Source organism: Alternaria burnsii (assembly GCF_013036055.1).
Source record: "Alternaria burnsii strain CBS107.38 chromosome Unknown 726, whole genome shotgun sequence".
NCBI classification, from domain to species: Eukaryota; Fungi; Ascomycota; class Dothideomycetes; order Pleosporales; family Pleosporaceae; genus Alternaria; species Alternaria burnsii.
In genome coordinates, this window is record NW_024066126.1 from 170,936 (window position 1) to 189,233 (window position 18,298).

An 18,298-nucleotide genomic window follows, 5' to 3' on the forward strand; every position below is an offset into this window, starting at 1 on the left:
CTCAACATATTTCATTACCATTACCATCTCCACTACCGATTTGAGACGTCTTTGCTGTCCACATAAGCCACAAAATCGTGCTCTACCATTAGTATCCACTGCGTAAGACCTGAACATCTCAGTCTTATCCACCGATAATGCTCGTGACCTTGGCCTCAGATTCGACATCAGCCTTGATCTTGGTCTTGTTCTTGGGCTCATTCTGCTGCTCTGCCTTTTGTTTCTTGGTTTCGTTTTTGGGCTTGGGCTCGGCCTGAGTGGCAGACTCCCCCATCTGCTCCACAGCGCGGTCTCGTACCTTGTTGAACCTACTGTTCTTCTTGCGCTTGTTCTTCTTTGTACTTTTCTTGGGAACGTCGTTGTTGTAGTTGTTGATGTAATTCCCATTGCCATAGTGGTACCATGTGTTCTGTAGAGGTGAAGGTACAAAGTCAGTGCTTGTCTCACGCGGGTTTTGTACAGTTGAAACTTACCTGGCCTGGGACGTAACCATTTCGCACACCTTGAAGCTCTATAAACTGATCTGCAAAAGGTTCATTCGGGTTGACAGTGTAGCTGACATGATTATCCTGCTGAGGGTGCCAAGAAGCAGCACCTTGGGTCTGTGTCGAGTAAGGAGGTGGAGTAGCGTGGTATTCGTAGGCTTGTGTGTAGCCGTTGAAGATAGGAAACGGCTGATACCCGGGGTGCTTTTGTGGCCAAAGTACTGCTGTGGCTGGAATTGGGATTGGGACTGGAAGTCCACAGCTGAGAGGGGCGTTGAAGGAGAGGAGAAGCGCTCGCTAGGGGCAGGACTGGGATGCGTACTTTGACCAGGAGAAAACGCAGAAGCGGTGGCATCCAAAAGGCCAGGGGTTGGTGAGTTCGGCATTTTGCGATAAATTTTGGGAATGTAGGAGGAAAAGTTGACGGTGGATTGTGGGAAAACGGGAGGAAAAGAGCGCGTCGGATTTTGGGTAAAGGTAGTGGGCGGCAAGCGAACCGGATTATAAAATACTCTCCTGCCCAGAGATTGCGCACTCACTGCTACTCCCAAGGTCAAAGTGAAAGAGAGTGGTTCTGGATGCGATGGAAATGCACTGTCCCAACTCAAGCGGTGATGGAGCGGGAGCGTGTTGCACCTACCTTGGACGTCATAGATCCTCCAATAAGCTGATCGGGTCCCTCGAATAAATCCGTTGAGGCAAACGAGCGTTCTCGATGACGACGAATGAGGGGGGGAGGATAGGAGTGGTACCGTGGTAATCAGGTGGTCAGGCTCCAGTTCAGAGGGTCCGAATTGTGTATTATCATAACAACGCATCTGCGTCTGGTCTACTTCAACACGCCATCTTCATCGCTACTGTCCCCTCCTGTGTTCTTCACACTGTTGAGTTCGACTCTATCCTCGTCTTCATCATCGTCGTCCCTAAAGCCCTCGGCGTTCGCATCGCCGTCGCGGTCGAGAAGCGGGGCCTCCCCTGTTGTAGCTACCACACTCTTCTTTTCCGTCTCTTCCCTCATTCCGATAATCACGCTTCCAGCTACTAGCATTGCTGCACCCAGCCACCACAGTCCCGGTAAGCTTTCGTTGAAGATGATGAAGCCGAGGACGGCGGTGACGATGAAGTTGGCAGATGTATTTATGATGCTGACGCGTACGGTGGAGGAAGCAAGGGTAAGGGCACGTGTGAAGAGACCCCACATGATGGCATTGAAGAGGAGGTTCATGCCGAAAAAGAGCTGCGCGCCGTGTTAGTAATCTGCGAGTACGGATGGGTATGGGCGGAGGAAGGACGTACACCTCGTATCGCATATTCAACAATCTTGTTAGAAGCACTCAGCCCGAATGCGAGGGCTATGGAGCTTGACCAGGAGGCTGTGAGCTCTGTTGTAGTGCTACCTCATTGTCAGCATGCACCGTGGGCTGGATCAACGCGACGGTCTCTTACAGCTTCGCGAAGACACCATTGCAAGCTGCACATGCGCCACTGGTGATGGCAAGCATCAGCCAGGCTGATTTAGTTTGCGGAAGAGACATGGTCGCAGCCGTCTTGGGTGCTGCGGGGAAAGAGGTCGATGTTGATTGACAGACGTTGGTTAATGATCTGCAAGGTACCGGATGCGCTTCCGCGCTTAGTCAATGTATGGGGTAGTCGATGCAGGTTGCATGTCGACTCAATGCTTGAGGCAGCCTTTTCTTGTGCATATTGGGGCTTATCTCAAACCACTCGTCCTATGCTCTCATTTACATTCTGTTACCAGTCAAGCTTGAATTGGTCACGTATTCACGACAAGCAAGTAGTAGTTGTTGAGATGCAGGTCATAATGATTTCAATTTATCGGCATACAGCCAGCGCAAATGCGCATCCGATCCCAAACTCCTATTTATGCCATAGGTATCGTGAAAGCCTTGGTTGATCCCTAACGCCAGAAAGATGATATAGTACAGCTCTAGGCCTCGCCAGGGCGCTTCGCATTGCAACTAACAATCTTGACACGGTCGGCGTGGACTTGGTGCGTGTTGTCCAGCTTGAAGTTGATGTCCTTGATGATGAAGGTCCATACGTCGTCGCAGAAGCGGTAGGTGTCGAGATGTCCCTGCAAAGGCGCACGTCAGTATGGCATGCTTCCCACTGGTCGCATCTGCGCAACTGACCTTGAATGTCAAGCGCGACTTGACCTTCTCCGAGAGCACATCGGCGACGGCCTTGTCGAAGTTCAAGAGGATCTTCATGGCGAGCTGGGGCTCTATGCGGCGCTCGGTAATGAGGTTGTCGAGCGTGTCTGTGAGGGAGCCGCCCAGACTGTCCTCTGTTAGCCAGCGCCCACGGGAAAGCCCTTGCAGAGGCGGATGCAGTACCTGCTTCGGCGGTAGAGCTCATAGTACTTGGTGTTGTCGGTGGCCATGGTGCTGGTGTTTGCGACGAGCTGGTGGTCTGGCGTAGGTGACGCCTGGGCGGGAAGAGTGACGGGGGCGCGGAGGCGGTTACTAAGCTGCCCGGCACTAGCGCGACGCGGCTTGTTCCGCCTGCCCAGGTGCATCATCGCCAGCTTCGCAGCGAGTCCATCACGACGAAGCTCCAGCCGCCACTTTTCCCATCCATCTCCTACTCGCCGACCAGCACACCCAACATGTCTCTTACCTATGGAACGGGCGGTGCGACTGCCGCCCTCGGTGTGGTGGGCTTGTGTATGTACAGCGCGCAGGGGCGCAGGCAATAGCTAACGACGGCCAGACATGCTCTTCAACAACGAAGGAGAGGCCTTCAACGTACGCACGCGTTTGCACCTCGACAGCACGCACACGACTGACTGTACCCCAGGTCGGAGCTTTTCTCGAAAGCATCTCGCCATACACATTTGCTAGTGTCGGAATTGCGCTATGCATTGGTCTCTCTGTCGTGGGCTCGGCATGGTATGTCTCGCGCCTGGATTTCTGTACGCATGCCATCTGACTGTCGCAAAGGGGCATCTGGACAACCGGTGTGTCCATCGTGGGTGGAGGTGTCAAGGCGCCGCGGATACGAACCAAGAACTTGATCTCCATCATCTTCTGCGAAGTCGTCGCCATTTACGGTGTCATCATGGCCATCATCTTCTCCTCCAAGATGAACCAGCTCTCCGACCCTGAGCTGCTCTACTCCGGCTCCAACTACTTCACTGGATACGCGCTCTTCTGGGCCGGCATCACTGTGGGCATGTGCAACCTCATCTGCGGTGTATGCGTAGGCATCAACGGAAGTAGTGCTGCGCTGGCTGATGCTGCCGATCCTGCAATGTACGCGCCTGCCATCTTTGCGTTTATCTTTAGCTGCTAACTCCATCCCAGGTTCGTCAAGATTCTTACCATTGAGATTTTCGCCGCCATTCTCGGACTATTTGGTCTCATTATTGGGCTGCTCATGCAGAGCAATGCCAAGGACTTCCAGTGAGCGCACAAGATTCTCACAGACTCGCCTCCGGGCACAATTATACGGACTACATCGGACCTTGGTCCCACTCAGAACGACGCCAAGGAGGAAGGCGTTCAAGTTCCAGCTTGTGGAGCTGGTCGAGAGATTACTGGACGTCATTTGTAGAGGTTGTACCATGTACATAGGGAGGCGCTTGTATAATGCATGTAATATGAGCGAGTATCGGCGTTAAATGTCATTTATCGATTTCCAGATCAAATATGCTTGTGTAATCCCCTTGCGCGGAGTTGAGAATCAATGCAATCTTTGGTCCGTGCGCAACGTCACCAGAGTGGCATGTCCGCACTACTCCGCCTGGACTTAACCTGACATCTATCAAAATGGCCACCCCAAATCCAAAGCTCAAAGCAGCAGTCTTGGTAGTATCTGAGACTGCTTCCCAAGACCCATCGACCGACAAGTGCATACCAGTGCTGAAGAAAGTCTTCGGCGATCTCGGAAACGACCAATGGCATGTTAGCGAAACTGAGATCGTGCCCGACAATGCTCTCACGATTCAGAAGACAATTAGAACTTGGACTGACGGCCCTGATCCAATCAATCTGATTGTCACTAGTGGAGGCACTGGTTTTGCAACCAAAGATGTCACCCCAGAGGTGCGCGCTCCATTCTGTATATTGGTGGAGAGTAGGCAGCTGATAGCAACAAGGCAGTTACGCCATTGATTGACAGACATGCCCCCGGTCTTATGTAGGCCATCTCTCCCGAAAGTCCACTGGAATGCTAACAGACGCAGACATGGCATGCTTACAACTTCATATGCCGTCACACCTTGTGAGTCAGGGAAACCCGAACCAAAGACACAGACTAACGTTTATTAGTCGCACTTATGGCGAGACCTGTTGCGGGTCTCCGAAAGAAGACTTTGATCTTGACTCTCCCTGGATCGCCCAAAGGTGCCAAAGAGAACCTGGAGGCGGTTCTCAAATTACTACCACATGCGTGCATTCAGGCAGCTGGTGCAGAATCAAGACCTCTGCATGCGGGTGGCGTAGAGAAGCTTGAAAAGGACGCTGGGTTCTCTTCCGCTGGCACGACCACAGGTATGCGGCATGCCATCTTTCCTAGTAATAGCATAGATAACGAGAACAGGAACCGGATGTGGGCATCACCATCATGGCCATGGTCATGGTCATGGCGGACACGCAGGACCTAGAGCTCATACAAACCCTGAAGAGCGTCCCCAATCCAATGACCCTTCCGCAGGACCAACACGCAGATACCGGTCATCTCCTTATCCTATGCTTGCTGTTGACGATGCGCTTAAGCTCATCGCAGAGCAAACTCCAGCTCCTGTAGTAGAGTGTGTACCAGTAGACATGAGACTGAGTGGTTCCGTCCTTGCCGAAGATGTCAAAGCCACTGAGTCCGTCCCAGCATTCCGCGCTAGCATCGTCGACGGTTACGCTGTAAAGATCCCTTCTACAGGCAAGTTTGAAAAAGGAGTCTACCCCGTTACGATCGTATCTCACGCTCAGGCTGGTGAGGTTAAAGAGCTGAGAGAAGGGGAGATTGCCAGAATTACAACTGGCGCTCCTCTCCCTCCTGGTGCCGATTCAGTGGTCATGGTCGAAGATACAGTGCTGAAGAGTCTTACAGACGACGGCAAAGAAGAAAAAGAGATCGAGATACTGACTGACGAGATTAAACCGAACGAAAACGTACGCGAAGTAGGGAGTGACGTCAAAGAGGGCGAGACCATCTTGAAGAAAGGTGAAGGCGTCACAGTCGTCGGCGGCGAATTTGGTCTCCTTGCCTCTGTGGGCACGAAAGAGGTGTCTATCTACAAGAAACCAGTCGTTGGAGTCCTAAGCACAGGAGACGAGATCATCCCGCACAACAGAGAAGGCTCCCTACGGCTCGGAGAAGTGCGTGATACCAACCGCCCAACACTCATCACTGCTGCACGAAGCCACAGGTTTGAAGTTATCGATCTGGGGATTGTCTCAGATAAGTGAGCAGCATTGCGCGACCCAATTGTCTGAATCAGTCATCACTGACCCTCTGTAGACCTGGTAGCCTCGAGCAGACACTTCGCGACGCCATGCGCAAGTGCGATGTTATCATAACATCTGGCGGCGTCTCAATGGGCGAGCTCGATCTCCTCAAGCCAACAATCGAGCGCTCTCTCGGCGGCACGATCCACTTTGGTCGCGTAAACATGAAGCCCGGCAAACCCACCACCTTCGCCACGGTGCCAGTAAAAGACAATTCTGGAAACCCTGTAACCAAGTCTGTCTTCTCGCTTCCCGGAAATCCTGCTTCGGCTGTGGTGTGCTTCCATCTCTTTGTTCTGCCTGCATTGCACCAACAGGCTGGTATTAAGCCACTTGGTCTACCGAGAATTAAGGTCATACTGGATGAGGATGTGAAGATGGACAAGGGTCGGCCAGAGTATCACCGTGCACTAGTTGTGACTAAGGAAGACGGACTACTATATGCTAGCTCGACAGGGGGACAGAGGAGTAGTCGCATTGGCAGCTTCAGGGGTGCAAATGCGCTACTTGCGATGCCGCAGGGTGAGGGTAGCCTGAAGAAAGGTGAAAAGGTCGAGGCTCTGCTCATGGGAAAGTTGGGAGAGGTTGAGCGTTGATGTACACATTTGCTACATTAAACTACATATATCTATCGCACCCCGAGGTGTCTAACAACTACTTTCTAGGTGTCATTCCTTTTCAACATCATCGTAACATAACCGAACCTCTAAACAAACCGAAAGGAAAAGAATGCACCGAAGGGTATTCGCAACTGCCGAAAGACATAACCAAATGGGCTAATACCCAAGACCAGTCAACACCAGACCAAAGCACCACTACCTTCCCCATCACCACCAAGACTGTAACCATGAAACACCGACGCTAAAGTGAAAGAGTGAAACAAAAGAAACGTTGGTCGTGTGTGACCCTTACTCTGAAGCACTAGACTTCAGTTTTAGCTCGTCCAGGAGCACACTGCCTCTGCAAGACCCTGCACTCGAAGCCAACGCCTTTCGATACGCATTGGTCTGCGAGAACTGCTCCTCGTAGTGTTCCTTCAGCCTGCGCTGTCTCTTCTCCCTCTTGTACATCCAGTAGACAGTAGCAGACAGGCCCGCTATCAGCATGCTGAATACACCTGCGATGGTACCGCCGACTATTGCAGTCTCTCGCTTCTCTTTGGCGCACGCATGGGCGGTTGGTGTGGTGGTGGCTTCGAAGGGGGTTCCAGTAGAGACTGCGGTTGCGACGACTTCTGCTACAGGATTGGTTGCAGTTGGAGTTTGTAACTGGAGGGTAGCGCTGAACGTAGTTGTGACTTTCGGTGCCTTTGCGTTGTCGCAGCAGCTTTTTGTATCATCGGCGCCGCGGCAACAGTATTCCCCCGAGTCGCACGTTTGGAGTTGCCAAGCTTTTACCGGCTTGAGACCGTTGGAGTCGTCGGAAACTGTAGTGGATTAGTTGAAGAAACAAAGATGACGGTTGTTCGTGGACATACCACCAGGGCATATTTGTTGGCATGAAGCATCCTTTCCCTTGGAGTCTGTACATCCTCTTGAGAAGATCATGCCAATCGACTCGTTCGTTGTTCCCATACACAATCCATTACTCATGCAAACATCCGTGGACGCGCAACAATTGCTGTGCTTCGCGCTAGGGTTGCATGGCGTGTATGTACTGTCGAGGGCCGTACCGTCGACCGCGTAACATTTTTGGCTGGCAGCGACCGCAATGAAGGTCGCGAAGACCGTCAGGAGGGACCGGCTCGACACCATATTAGACAAAAGACAGTATAGAAGAAGTAAAGGAGTGACTGTTTGCAAAAGCAAGGGATCGGAAATATTTGACAATGAGCGTTGATGCAGACTGCGAGTATGGAGAACTAAGGGCGTTTTAGACCATTAATGAATCCCATATGAGAGCCGACAGGACATGCAGGTCCATATTTAGTTTCGAGCCCTACATTCGCAATGTTATGCGGCGAAGCCCTGTGCAACTCTCTTCAGCTGGCAAAGCTGGTGGTTGCAGGGTAGACCCCGCCGCCATTTGAAACAGGACAATCAAACCCGGTCTTCCAAAGACCCAGGGACCCGTATGCGGTAGGTTGGGGTGACGCAGCTAACGAGCAGTTCGACGCAAGTGTACAGCCTCGACTTCAGAAGCAGTGGTACAAAGACGACAAAGTCTAATTCAACAAGGCGCGACGGCGCTTCCTCCTTCACTTGCTCAAAGAGATGCGCGCTTTCAGACCCACGTACACACGATCGTGGCGCTTGCTGATGCGCGCCGCCACTTTTGCTTTGTTTTGCGCTGACGGGTCGTTTGGTCGTGCTTTTGCTCGAGTTTAGCAGCATAAGGTAGACAGAGAAAGACGACGAGAGCTTCACAGCAAATGATGGATTGGGGGCGATGATGCGCCAAAGGATGGCAGAAGGTTTGAGATGCAGGGCGTAGTAGGCCACATCTAGCATCTCATTGGTCAAGTGTCGGCCTAGTACAACATCACAGACCCCTTTTCGGCTCGTACCTGCATCTCCACCATCGAACTCTCTTCCCGCCCGATTCGACTTATCACCGTTGACAACGGCGCCGCGACCGACCCGTCCTGTCACTTTGCCTGGAGATGTTGGTAGAAGTCAATCGTGAGTCGTTCACTCGGTCAATAGGTCGGATGTGATCAATTGGCCGAAGCAGGCACGGCTCATCGTACATCTCTGTCAACCCCTCGATCGGGATTACTCAGCGCAGCGGCTTACTCTACCGTTACCTCTTCTGACTGTGAGATGATCGTCCACCAGATCTCAGTTCGCCTGTACCCGGTACGTGCAGATCTGGGCACCCTTGGTTGCGGCACCAGCCACATATTTTACCTGTTGCTGCTGCCGGCAGGGACTCCGGGAGACAACGAACTACGCATGTTAATTTGCACACGGCCTTCAGGAGCCTCATCTCTCGAGATCTCGTTGCCCATTGCCCAATCCATCGCTCACGTCATCTTACGACCAACTCTCTGGACCCTATCGAGGTTTAGTCTGCTCTTGAGGATCACTTTCAGGCATTGCGACTTTAGTAGCAACGACTATTCCTGCACGGCCGACGGATCAATGATGAATTGTGGACTCACGGAGGATTCGGAAGCCACAACGACGATCTGTGGATATGGACCGACCCGACCATGTCTTCGCCCACGGTCCACGTCACGATCGTAGGGCGGAACGAAGAAGAGTCAGCACCTTTAGCTCGGGCTGGGGGCTACACGCCGTAGAACCGCTTGATCTTACGAGTTCACTAGCACGGCGACCGGACGCGGACACCAGAGGTCCATCCGCGATCCAACGTGAATATTGTAAGGCGTGGTGCATTTCTCTCGAACTTTACAGCCCTCACGGTCCGTCTTCAGGCAGCGTTGTAACCCAAGTGACCTAGCTATCAAGCCGAGATATGACCTGTCCACCTCAGCCATCCAGCTCCCTGAGTAACCCCTCTACCCTCCTAATCTGATTGTCCGGTCCACCATCGACAAACACCCATTCCAATAAACTCTCCTTAGCCATCTTGGCCCAACGTCTTGCGTCTTTCACCATGCCATGGCCTGCGTACACGTACGCCAGTCTCTCATAGTCCTGGGCTAGCATAGTCTCCAAACCCTCTCTTTGACCGATCTCCATCACTTCTTTCTCCCACGCTACGATCTGTTGGGCGTCGTAGGTTTCCGCTGTCAGGTTCTCCAACATCTTTCTTAGTTGAGCGAACCTAGCGCGGCGCTGGTCACTGCCAGTCCTCTCGTACTCCGAAGCAGTGCAGAGGGGGCATGTGCATTCAAAGTTCCAGCCTTCCTGGTACAGTTTCTGTCTATCCGCGTGCTTTAAGTCAATACGGCCGTACGAGATGCCTATCTCTTCTCCAGCTGCGATGTCCCGTTGAGCCTTGATTTCCATCGACATCGTCTTCGGAACAAAGCGCGCATGTGCGTTGGGTTGGCAAGCATGGTTGATCCGGGCGACAGATGGAAAGAGGCACATGTAAGCGTCGTCTGCATCGCCATCGGCCAGTTGGCACGCAAAGGCGTTCGTCTTCATGATATCCTCAATTTTGCTACCCCCCAAACTCTGGTCTAGCCCGAGCACCAAAGCTCGGTCTGCCTGAGGCAATTGATCGATAGCGGCACTGAAGAGAGCTTTGCCCTGCGAACGCGTGACCTGCGTCGGAAAGTGCGAGCTTGCGATGATGTGTGCGGAATCAAGGAGTATCCTTTCTCCTCTCTTGACAGCCTTTGTAGTGACAAGGCCTTTACCCTTGCCTGGGAACGAGCGAACTTCGAGGCTGCCATCATTGCTCTGGTCGTCCTTCTTTAGTGCTAGAAAGGCTGCAGCTATTGCGTCTGCAGCGACCGGTGTCGCGATAATGCTCAGAGCATGACCACCGCGTAACTCGGACAAGGTGTAAGTACAATATTCCTGGCCCTTTCTTTGGGCACAGGTGGGTTTGTGCGACCATAGTGGGTGCTGGAATGATTGCACATCCTGCGACAGTCGCAATTCGTCTTTAGTGTCTACACACTGCGGTGACTGAAGCGGTAGTTGGGCATCGAAGTGTCGGGGTGGATTCGCGCACTGTGATGAGGTGGAAACACGCGATGCAAACGCGCATATGGCGAGTGAGATAACGAAAGTTTGTATATAACTCATGGTGTCAACTGGACGTTCGCAGATTGCATCACGGAGAGCAGGCGAGGCATCTGCTTTTCTCCTGGCTCCTGTAACACTTCTGAAACCGACACTGCCGGACAGCTGCGTCTTCGTACAGCATATTCTGCGATACCTCAACGCTTGAACACTCCGACTTGACAATGAACTACTTCGTCAACTAGCCTGGAATTCAATGTCTGAATACTGCTTGCGCTAAACAGGAGCAGGTCCAACCGGACCCATGACTCGACAACAACCAACAACCCGGATAGTGGTACGCCTCGAGACTCGACAGAGCCACATTGAGCCCTGTGCCACTCGAAACATGTGCACACCACCACATCGTTTTTCATGATCACCAGGGCCGGTAGAACAGTGCACGCTATGCGGCTGATGCCGACGAGCTTCAGCCTGCTAATTTAACTCATCTCCACACTGGCGCATCCTCGTCATACTTTGACGTGGTAGCACACGGCTGTCAGGTTGTTTCAGTTGCCGTTCACCGTGCAACCGCTGCTGCCAGTTGCAAAGTCTTCCACCCTGGGAGATTAGGCTACATCATAGTTAAGGGTACAAGTACCCGTTGGGGCAGTGACAGGTGACACCCCGAATTCGACGAGGGATGGGCCTGGTTACTTAAAGGGGTATATTGGCCTGCTCGACATGGTATCGTGACGTTCTGGGATGGACCTTCATCGTGGGGAACACGTATAGGGACTCGCGCATCTCGGCGAGGCAAGAGAAAGTTTGGTAGCCTTCAACATGTTGGGCTCTGTCTACCGTTGGTGCTTATTCAGAACGAAGCCAATACAGCATGAGCGGTAACTGATCTCGTCGACGACAGCATAAGCGTGCGTGAAGCAACGAGAAACAAGTGACACGCAGCGCCATTGAAGCAGTGTTCTCTATGAAAATTTCCCCCACCATCATATTTCCCACCGCTAAGAAGTCGCATTTTGCACCTCGGCATGCTTGACTCAAAGATTAACATCCTCGGTCTTGTGATGCGTCATGGGACTTTCATTGAACAGCCTGCCCATGTAGCATATCTGCACAAGCGTCTACTGGATTGCTCCTCACCCCAGCAAGTCTCGTCACGAGGCTAGCATACGTTCGCATCAACTTTTTTCTTTTCGCCGATCAAGTCGCTGCGCCCTATCCCGTTGCTTCTTCCCTCTGGAACACTATATTTGGCTATGGCCAGGCACGAGTTGACTTGCGTAAACACCAACGATCTGGAAGCCAAGGACAACAAAAGGAATTACAAACGGCATGGGGAGTCTTTGAATTCTACGAATAGAAGTCATACGTGGGGGTGATTCCAAAACTGGGCAGCCACGGTTTCGATGGTGAGAGACCTATAGGGTTACGTTGTTGTAAAGAAGAATGTGTGAATCTCCGTACCCCCTTTCCAATATCAGAAGCAATTGGCTCTTGAAGCAAAAGACCTGAAGCGAACCGAATGCGTGCAAACAGTCCGTGGTTGCTACGGAACGAGGTTCAAAGTTAAGACACAGTCCAAACAGCTCACAAAAGTCACAACCTTGTTAAAGAAAGAGACAGGAACGTGCTTGCGACACACCGCGTACATCCGACAAAAGTCAATACGTTGGGTACGGAGTGAATAGTGCTTGTTTTTGGCTAGAGTATTTTATATGACATGGTGAAGGGAGAAGATGTTGCCAAGAACATACTGTTTGTTTGACCACTCGACAAAAGAAATCAGCCCATCAACCAGGGGCTCTCTTCCAGCCAAGATGCCTCTGACATCGTTTTGAGAACCCCCCACAAAGGAAAAACGCCATATATGCAAAACGGACAAGTTGAGACAAGTTGTCAAGGTATCGATCGAAGTCGAGTAAAACACAAAGATCAGACTGTCGAAACCTCAAAAATTGGACGAGGCCGAAGCAAGGGAGATCGCACTGAATCAACCCAAATGTACACAAAGTAACGAAATAGTTCCGGAGTAGCATGGTAGCCTGCGAAGATAGCCAGGTGTGTTGTTGTCACCTCTCATGTAACGCCGTTGAAAATGCAAATCTTTCATCCTATTCCACCCATCCTTGACCTGGTGATATACCCTAAAGGCACTCGCACGGGAAGTAACCTTGGTTTCGTGAATCATAGGTCGTCGTCCAGATCGATCGCATCGGGGTTCGCGGCTGCCTCTTCGTCCTGCTTGATATTACCGCCTTGAGGACCTGTACTGGCAGCGACGAAGCCAGCTGGTGCGCGAGCTTGACGTTCGAGAGCGGCCATTGCATCCTCGCCAGCAGCATCGGCGTCGTCGGCGTCTTCGTCGGCAGGCGCACCGTTCTGCTGGCCGCGGGCGACAGCCTGGGAGGCGATAAAGTTGACGTCGGTATTGTACTGAGCCTGAACACTGCGCTTGATGCGCAGCATCTCCTTGTATGTGTCCTCGTTTCCATGCTGGACTTCGAACGCCTCCCACTTCTTCCAGAACTCGGGGCTTGTTCTCGGGTCGCAGAACTGGCTGGCATGGCCGTAGATTGCTCTGGCTCGGTCGATTTCTCCCAATCGCCGTTCCATCTCGGCAAACTTGAGGCACATCTCTTTGGCCTCACCGTCGGGGAGGGCAGCAATGGCGCGCTCGTAGATCGGTCGCGTGGAGGTGAGACCGAAGTTGGATGCCGACTTGGTGATGTAGAAGTTGAACATCTCCAGTCTGTCTTCGTCTGCAACGGCGCGTGTAGCACGCTCGTAGATACGCATAGCATGTCTGGCTAGGCCGCGATCCTCTTCAAGCGCACCGTACATCAGGTACAGCACTTTGGCAAACTTTGGCGGGCAATCCTCGACAGCCTGCTCGAAAAGGTCTCGCAACCGCTCCATTCCAATCTTGCGGTCCACAGCCTTGGTCAGGTAGAGATTCCAAATCTCGAAAGCGACAGGGTAGCTGAACAGGTCGAGGCCGCGCTCGTACACCTTGAAGCAGTCTTCGTAGTACTTGTTCTCTTCCAGGAGGTTTGCGTAGTTGACAATGGTTTGCGGCGTTGCGATGCGGAGCTCGAAGATTCTTTCGTAAACCTTCTTTGTCTCCTCTAGAGTACTGACACTCTCGACGAGATCGACGTAGAAACTCCACAGCTTCCAGCTCTTGTGTACACGCTGTTGTGGCGACAGTGATTCATCGAAGTAGTCGACGTTTGATCGCTTAGGCGCTTGCGTGGCCTTGGCCATGATGTCTACGGCCTTGTCAAAGTTTTCATTGCGGAGCTCCATCTCTGCCCATTCGCACCACATCTCGGCCAGCTCGGAGACCGATTTGAAGGGCACCTTAACAGCCTTCTCCATGATGACACGAGCGTTCTTGAGATCGCCGCCTGATTCGTAGAGCTTGGCGTAGTTGGTCCAGAGCTCGTGGAACTTACCGAGGGCTTTCTTCGGATTGATCGCGGCAATGGCATCGGTATAGGTTTGTACCACCTCTTTCTTGTTGTCGCCCCAAAGTGCGACACGCTTCTCCCATTCGATGACATTGTGCGGGTTCTGTCTTAGCATGACATCGTTCAGCAGGAACGGTCTCCTCTGCATGAGTGATTCGAAGCGGACCATCCGGATGTCAAGGTCCGCGTCAGCAGCCTCATCAATCTTGCCCTTCTCCGATCGAGCAGCAGCCTCGTTGAGCTTGATTCCGATCATGGCCTCCTCGGCTTCCACATATGTGTCGAAGACGATGGAGAAGTCGCGCACAGTCATGACAGTGGTCACGCCCTCCTCGAAGACATCGCGCGCTTTCTCGTACTCGCCCTTGTGCATCCAGTACCGTGCGAGGCCAACCCAGAGGATACCGCGCTGGTCGGGGAACTTGGAGATGCCACTCTGGATGATCTTCTCGACGTTGATGCCACTGTCGTCGCTCGTGTCGATTTCCTTGGCGTGGTCAATCATCAGGTCGATCATCTCTGTCCAAAACTGAAAGGGCCCCTTTGCTTCCTTGCTCTTGAAGCGCGGGTTGTTGAGAATTTCCATGTACTGCTTCACAGCCTCGGTGTACTTGCGCATGTCCTTGAGTAGCTCGATGAAGTCCTCGGCGTCTTCGGGGTGAATCTGCATGTAGCGACGCCAGATCTTGACAGCCGTCTCGCCCGACGCAGACGTCGCAAACGGCCGGTACAGAGCCCATATGCGGTTGTGCTGGGTCAGGGGAAGGGCGCGCAGTGCCCGGTCGAAGGTGCGGCGGGTGGTGGTAACGAGGGGCTGCTGCATGAGGAAGTTGAGGTACATCTCCCAGATGCGCGGCATCTTGTTGAGCAGCACGAGGGCGCGTTCGAAGAGGGCGTTGACCTTGACATAGTGGGCGGCGAACTTGGCAGGATTCTTCTTGGAGAGGTGCTTGGTGCGGAGCTCGAGGTACAGCTTCCACAACTTGTAGGAACGCGGCAGGGTGGTGACGGCGCGCTCGAGCACAAAGGCCTGCTCCAAGATGCTCCCACGCGACTTCTTGAAACTGTAGTAGTCCAGCCAGGGCTTCACGCTGCCCGCGTTGCGCTGGATGTCCTGCTCGTACGCGACGTCCTGGTCGGTGATGAGGAAAAGGTCCGACGACGGCTCCATCTTCCGCTTGGTGGGCCGCGAGAGGCTCGCGGTGACGGTCCTGAGGAGTTCGCCGGGCATGATTGCGCCAGAGCCAGGGCGTGTGTTGGCCCGCGGTGGGCAGGAAGGCGATGGGATGCGGTGCTGGACGGCTGATGGAGCGTGTCGCAGCGTTAAAGTTCTGAGGGAAAGAGTGATGGAGTCCGAGCGGTCAGCGGTAGCCTGCAGCCAATAAGCAACGTGCATCCCGAAGACCCGCTTTGCATAGTTGGCAGGCGCGCGAGCACGGACTCGTCTCACATAGCTCCCCGGCATAGCTGCGTCACGTTCCGTTGGATTCACTTGGTCGGACTGCGCACGCTGACTGGCTCCGAGACACCTACCAGCCTATCGCCGGAGCATTGTCAGCCTCTATATTCGGTTTTAGCCCCATAGCCTTCTCCACCAACTGTTCGAGCCGCAAACATGTCTGGCAGCGGGGTACGGCCAGCGATAGCTATCCAATGCAGCACCGTCCATGATGCTAACTCGACCCCCAGGCACGAGAGGCCGTCTTCGCGACGCGGCAGTCGCTGGGTCTGATGAAGAGCAAGCTCAAGGGCGCTCAGACCGGCCACGACTTGCTGAAGCGCAAGAGCGAAGCCCTCACCAAGTATGCACTCACTGTCTGCTCTACCCTCCCCAAGCTTCGCTGACCGTATGCAGGCGTTTCCGAGGTACGACTACGCCGTAGACTCCCCCACCATGTGCCCGTGTAACTGAAGCCGTTTCCAGAAATAACGCGCCGTATCGATGAGGCGAAGCGCAAGATGGGCCGTGTCATGCAGGTTGCTGCTTTCTCCCTCGCCGAAGTCACCTATGCCGTCGGCGGCGACATTGGCTACCAGATCCAGGAGTCCGCAAAGCAAGCCCGCTTCCGTGTGCGGACAAAACAAGAGAACGTCTCTGGTGTCTTCCTGCCTCAGTTCGAGAGCTTTACCGTCGAGCAGAACAACGACTTTGCCCTGACAGGTCTGGGCAAGGGTGGTCAGCAAGTACAAAGATGCAGAGAGACGTATGCAAGGGCAGTGGAGACGCTGGTGGAACTGGCTAGTCTGCAGACTGCCTTTGTTATATTGGACGAGGTCATCAAAGTGGTCAACCGCCGTGTAAACGCCATGTGGGTATCATCTCCTTTGAGACAACTGCCAAAACTAACAGCCAACAGTGAGCACGTCATTATCCCCCGCACCGAGAACACTATCAAGTACATCAACTCTGAGCTCGACGAGCTAGACCGAGAGGAGTTTTACCGCCTGAAGAAAGTGTCCAACAAGAAGCAGAAAGACGCTGCCGAGGAAGAAGCCGCAAGAGTCGCGGCAAAGAGGAAGAACGAGGAGGACGAGAAGGACGAGAGTGAGGCGAGACAAGATGCTGCCGAGAGCAAGGACATGCTTGGCGACGAGGACAACGAGGACGTCATCTTCTGAGTAGTCGACGGACGCCTAGTAGGACCTCTTCTTGTATCTCCTCGCAAGGACAAACTCGTCATGTCCTTGCTTGAACTCTCGGGCTTTCCAGAATGCCGACACAGCCTCCCAAGACCACATTCCGTTTCCACCCCAACTCTGCGCGTCGTCTGCGAAGCTAAATAAGAGATGAGCATTGTACCATGTAGATGTGAAGATAGGCCTTCAGATAATAAGACTCTATTATGCCAGCCTGTATCTGAGAATGCCGAACGAGGTATCATAAACGCATAAATCCATAGCAATAAATCCATGTACAGTAACCTACTGTTGCCGCTGGTATGTGACCTTCATGGGCTTGCCCTCTGCGCCAATCGGCGTGTTGGCCGTCGCTTCTTTCGCTGTAATCGCAAACTGCTCGTTTTCGAATTCCGCAAAGGCCACGGCCCTGACTGAGACCAAGCGCACTTCCTTGAAGCCCTCGAAGCGCTCGAATATCGTCGTGAGGTCCTCCTCGTCGACATCGCGGGGAATGTTCTGTAGGAAGAGCGTCTTGTTGGGTCGGACATATTCGTCGGGCACGGCAGCCGCTCCAGTTTTGGCAGCGCGAGGCTTCTCTGCAGCGACTGGATTGGCTTGCGCTTTCGCATCTTCTTCGGCGCGCTTGAAGTCTGTACCGGTTAGTGTTTGAAACGCCAGGAGCAGAAGACGCGTACCCTTGAGTGTCAGACGCTTGCGCTTGTGGTCGTCGAACAGTTCTGGCGCCTTTCGCTTGACCGTCTCGTCGCTGTGTGTCTTCGCCCTGTGCACCTTCATGACCTTGCCGTACATCTCGAACCCGTTCATCTCTTCTACCGCCTCCAGCGCGGCCTTTTCGCTGTCGAAGACAATGAAAGCTTGGCCCTTGCGCTTCAGACTGCTCTTCGCGATAACATCGAGAATCGGACCGTAGTATTGGAAGACTCGAGTCAAGGCTTGCTTCATAGTATCGATCTTAACGCGCTCCTCGAGGTTGTTGACCTAGTGCTGTCAGCAATAGCACCGCCGAGTGCAATGCGAGTGCGCTGCTGGCGCCCTCATCTTCAACTCACGTAGATTCTGTGGTTCTCCATTAGCATCAAGGGGACCTACCTTTTGGGCATGATCTTGCACTTACGTTTCAATGGGCACTGGGTATTTGCTGGGGTCTACGAGACCGCCGCCCATTACTACGCCCTCCATCTTGTCCGCCATCTTGAAGCGACTGTTGTGTGTGGAGTGGGGTTGTACGGCGTCGTCTCACCTAGCGGGTGAAAGCTATCGGGAGCTTGAATTCGAGATCCGCGCCAAGCACGCTAGGCTGCGTCCGCACGTGACGGCGAGCACAGCACTCCGGGACTGCCATTTGCACCAAGTGTCTCGCCCTTTCTATCTTCCCAAAACGACAGGAGCCATGGCTATTGGTTCGCAACATAATACAAGAGCCGTAGTCCCCCAGCTGACCTATGCGACATGGACGACTGTGTAGGCATCATCTGGGCTGCTCTTCTATCGATGCAATGTTTCTTTTGTATCGCCAATAGTTTTCGCGTCTGTTTTCCGTCGCTGCTACGCGTGGTCTGGCCGCTTGCATTTCTCAGCGAGCACTGACGTCAGCATATGTTTAAGGGCTCGTGCGGAAACTTCTCCAG

General features: G+C 53.2%; 8 protein-coding genes across 8 annotated transcripts; 3 read left to right on the forward strand and 5 right to left on the reverse strand.

Annotated features, from left to right (window-relative positions):
- Positions 1-124: 124 nt before the first annotated feature.
- On the reverse strand, positions 125-3,024 carry GT037_010211 (u2 small nuclear ribonucleoprotein a protein; the record flags this gene model as incomplete). Its single annotated transcript, XM_038935258.1, has 8 exons — positions 125-409; positions 474-747; positions 1,319-1,722; positions 1,782-1,878; positions 1,932-2,032; positions 2,470-2,580; positions 2,639-2,786; positions 2,843-3,024. 8 exons carry the CDS (start codon positions 3,022-3,024, stop codon positions 125-127), a joined length of 1,602 nt encoding a protein of 533 aa, XP_038782054.1.
- A 90-nt stretch (positions 3,025-3,114) lies between these two features.
- On the forward strand, positions 3,115-3,914 carry GT037_010212 (uncharacterized protein; the record flags this gene model as incomplete). Its single annotated transcript, XM_038935259.1, has 5 exons — positions 3,115-3,172; positions 3,219-3,253; positions 3,306-3,397; positions 3,449-3,760; positions 3,812-3,914. The coding sequence occupies 5 exons, from the start codon at positions 3,115-3,117 to the stop codon at positions 3,912-3,914; spliced, it is 600 nt and encodes a 199-aa protein (XP_038782055.1).
- Positions 3,915-4,276: 362 nt separating this feature from the next.
- Positions 4,277-6,549, forward strand: GT037_010213 (molybdopterin biosynthesis protein; the record flags this gene model as incomplete). The annotated part of the gene is made up of 6 exons (XM_038935260.1): positions 4,277-4,552; positions 4,606-4,646; positions 4,693-4,730; positions 4,778-4,999; positions 5,049-5,910; positions 5,967-6,549. 6 exons carry the CDS (start codon positions 4,277-4,279, stop codon positions 6,547-6,549), a joined length of 2,022 nt encoding a protein of 673 aa, XP_038782056.1.
- Positions 6,550-6,861: 312 nt separating this feature from the next.
- On the reverse strand, positions 6,862-7,545 carry GT037_010214 (uncharacterized protein; the record flags this gene model as incomplete). Its single annotated transcript, XM_038935261.1, has 2 exons — positions 6,862-7,379; positions 7,431-7,545. 2 exons carry the CDS (start codon positions 7,543-7,545, stop codon positions 6,862-6,864), a joined length of 633 nt encoding a protein of 210 aa, XP_038782057.1.
- Positions 7,546-9,387: 1,842 nt separating this feature from the next.
- GT037_010215 (uncharacterized protein) lies at positions 9,388-10,973 on the reverse strand (the record flags this gene model as incomplete). The annotated part of the gene is made up of 2 exons (XM_038935262.1): positions 9,388-10,722; positions 10,791-10,973. The coding sequence occupies 2 exons, from the start codon at positions 10,971-10,973 to the stop codon at positions 9,388-9,390; spliced, it is 1,518 nt and encodes a 505-aa protein (XP_038782058.1).
- A 1,771-nt stretch (positions 10,974-12,744) lies between these two features.
- On the reverse strand, positions 12,745-15,261 carry GT037_010216 (pre-mrna-splicing factor syf1; the record flags this gene model as incomplete). Its single annotated transcript, XM_038935263.1, has 1 exon — positions 12,745-15,261. One exon carries the CDS (start codon positions 15,259-15,261, stop codon positions 12,745-12,747), a length of 2,517 nt encoding a protein of 838 aa, XP_038782059.1.
- Positions 15,262-15,645: 384 nt separating this feature from the next.
- GT037_010217 (vacuolar atp synthase-like protein subunit d) lies at positions 15,646-16,649 on the forward strand (the record flags this gene model as incomplete). Its single annotated transcript, XM_038935264.1, has 5 exons — positions 15,646-15,660; positions 15,720-15,832; positions 15,886-15,896; positions 15,955-16,339; positions 16,388-16,649. 5 exons carry the CDS (start codon positions 15,646-15,648, stop codon positions 16,647-16,649), a joined length of 786 nt encoding a protein of 261 aa, XP_038782060.1.
- Positions 16,650-16,952: 303 nt separating this feature from the next.
- Positions 16,953-17,861, reverse strand: GT037_010218 (u2 small nuclear ribonucleoprotein b; the record flags this gene model as incomplete). Its single annotated transcript, XM_038935265.1, has 4 exons — positions 16,953-17,299; positions 17,345-17,648; positions 17,720-17,726; positions 17,785-17,861. 4 exons carry the CDS (start codon positions 17,859-17,861, stop codon positions 16,953-16,955), a joined length of 735 nt encoding a protein of 244 aa, XP_038782061.1.
- Positions 17,862-18,298: the final 437 nt, after the last annotated feature.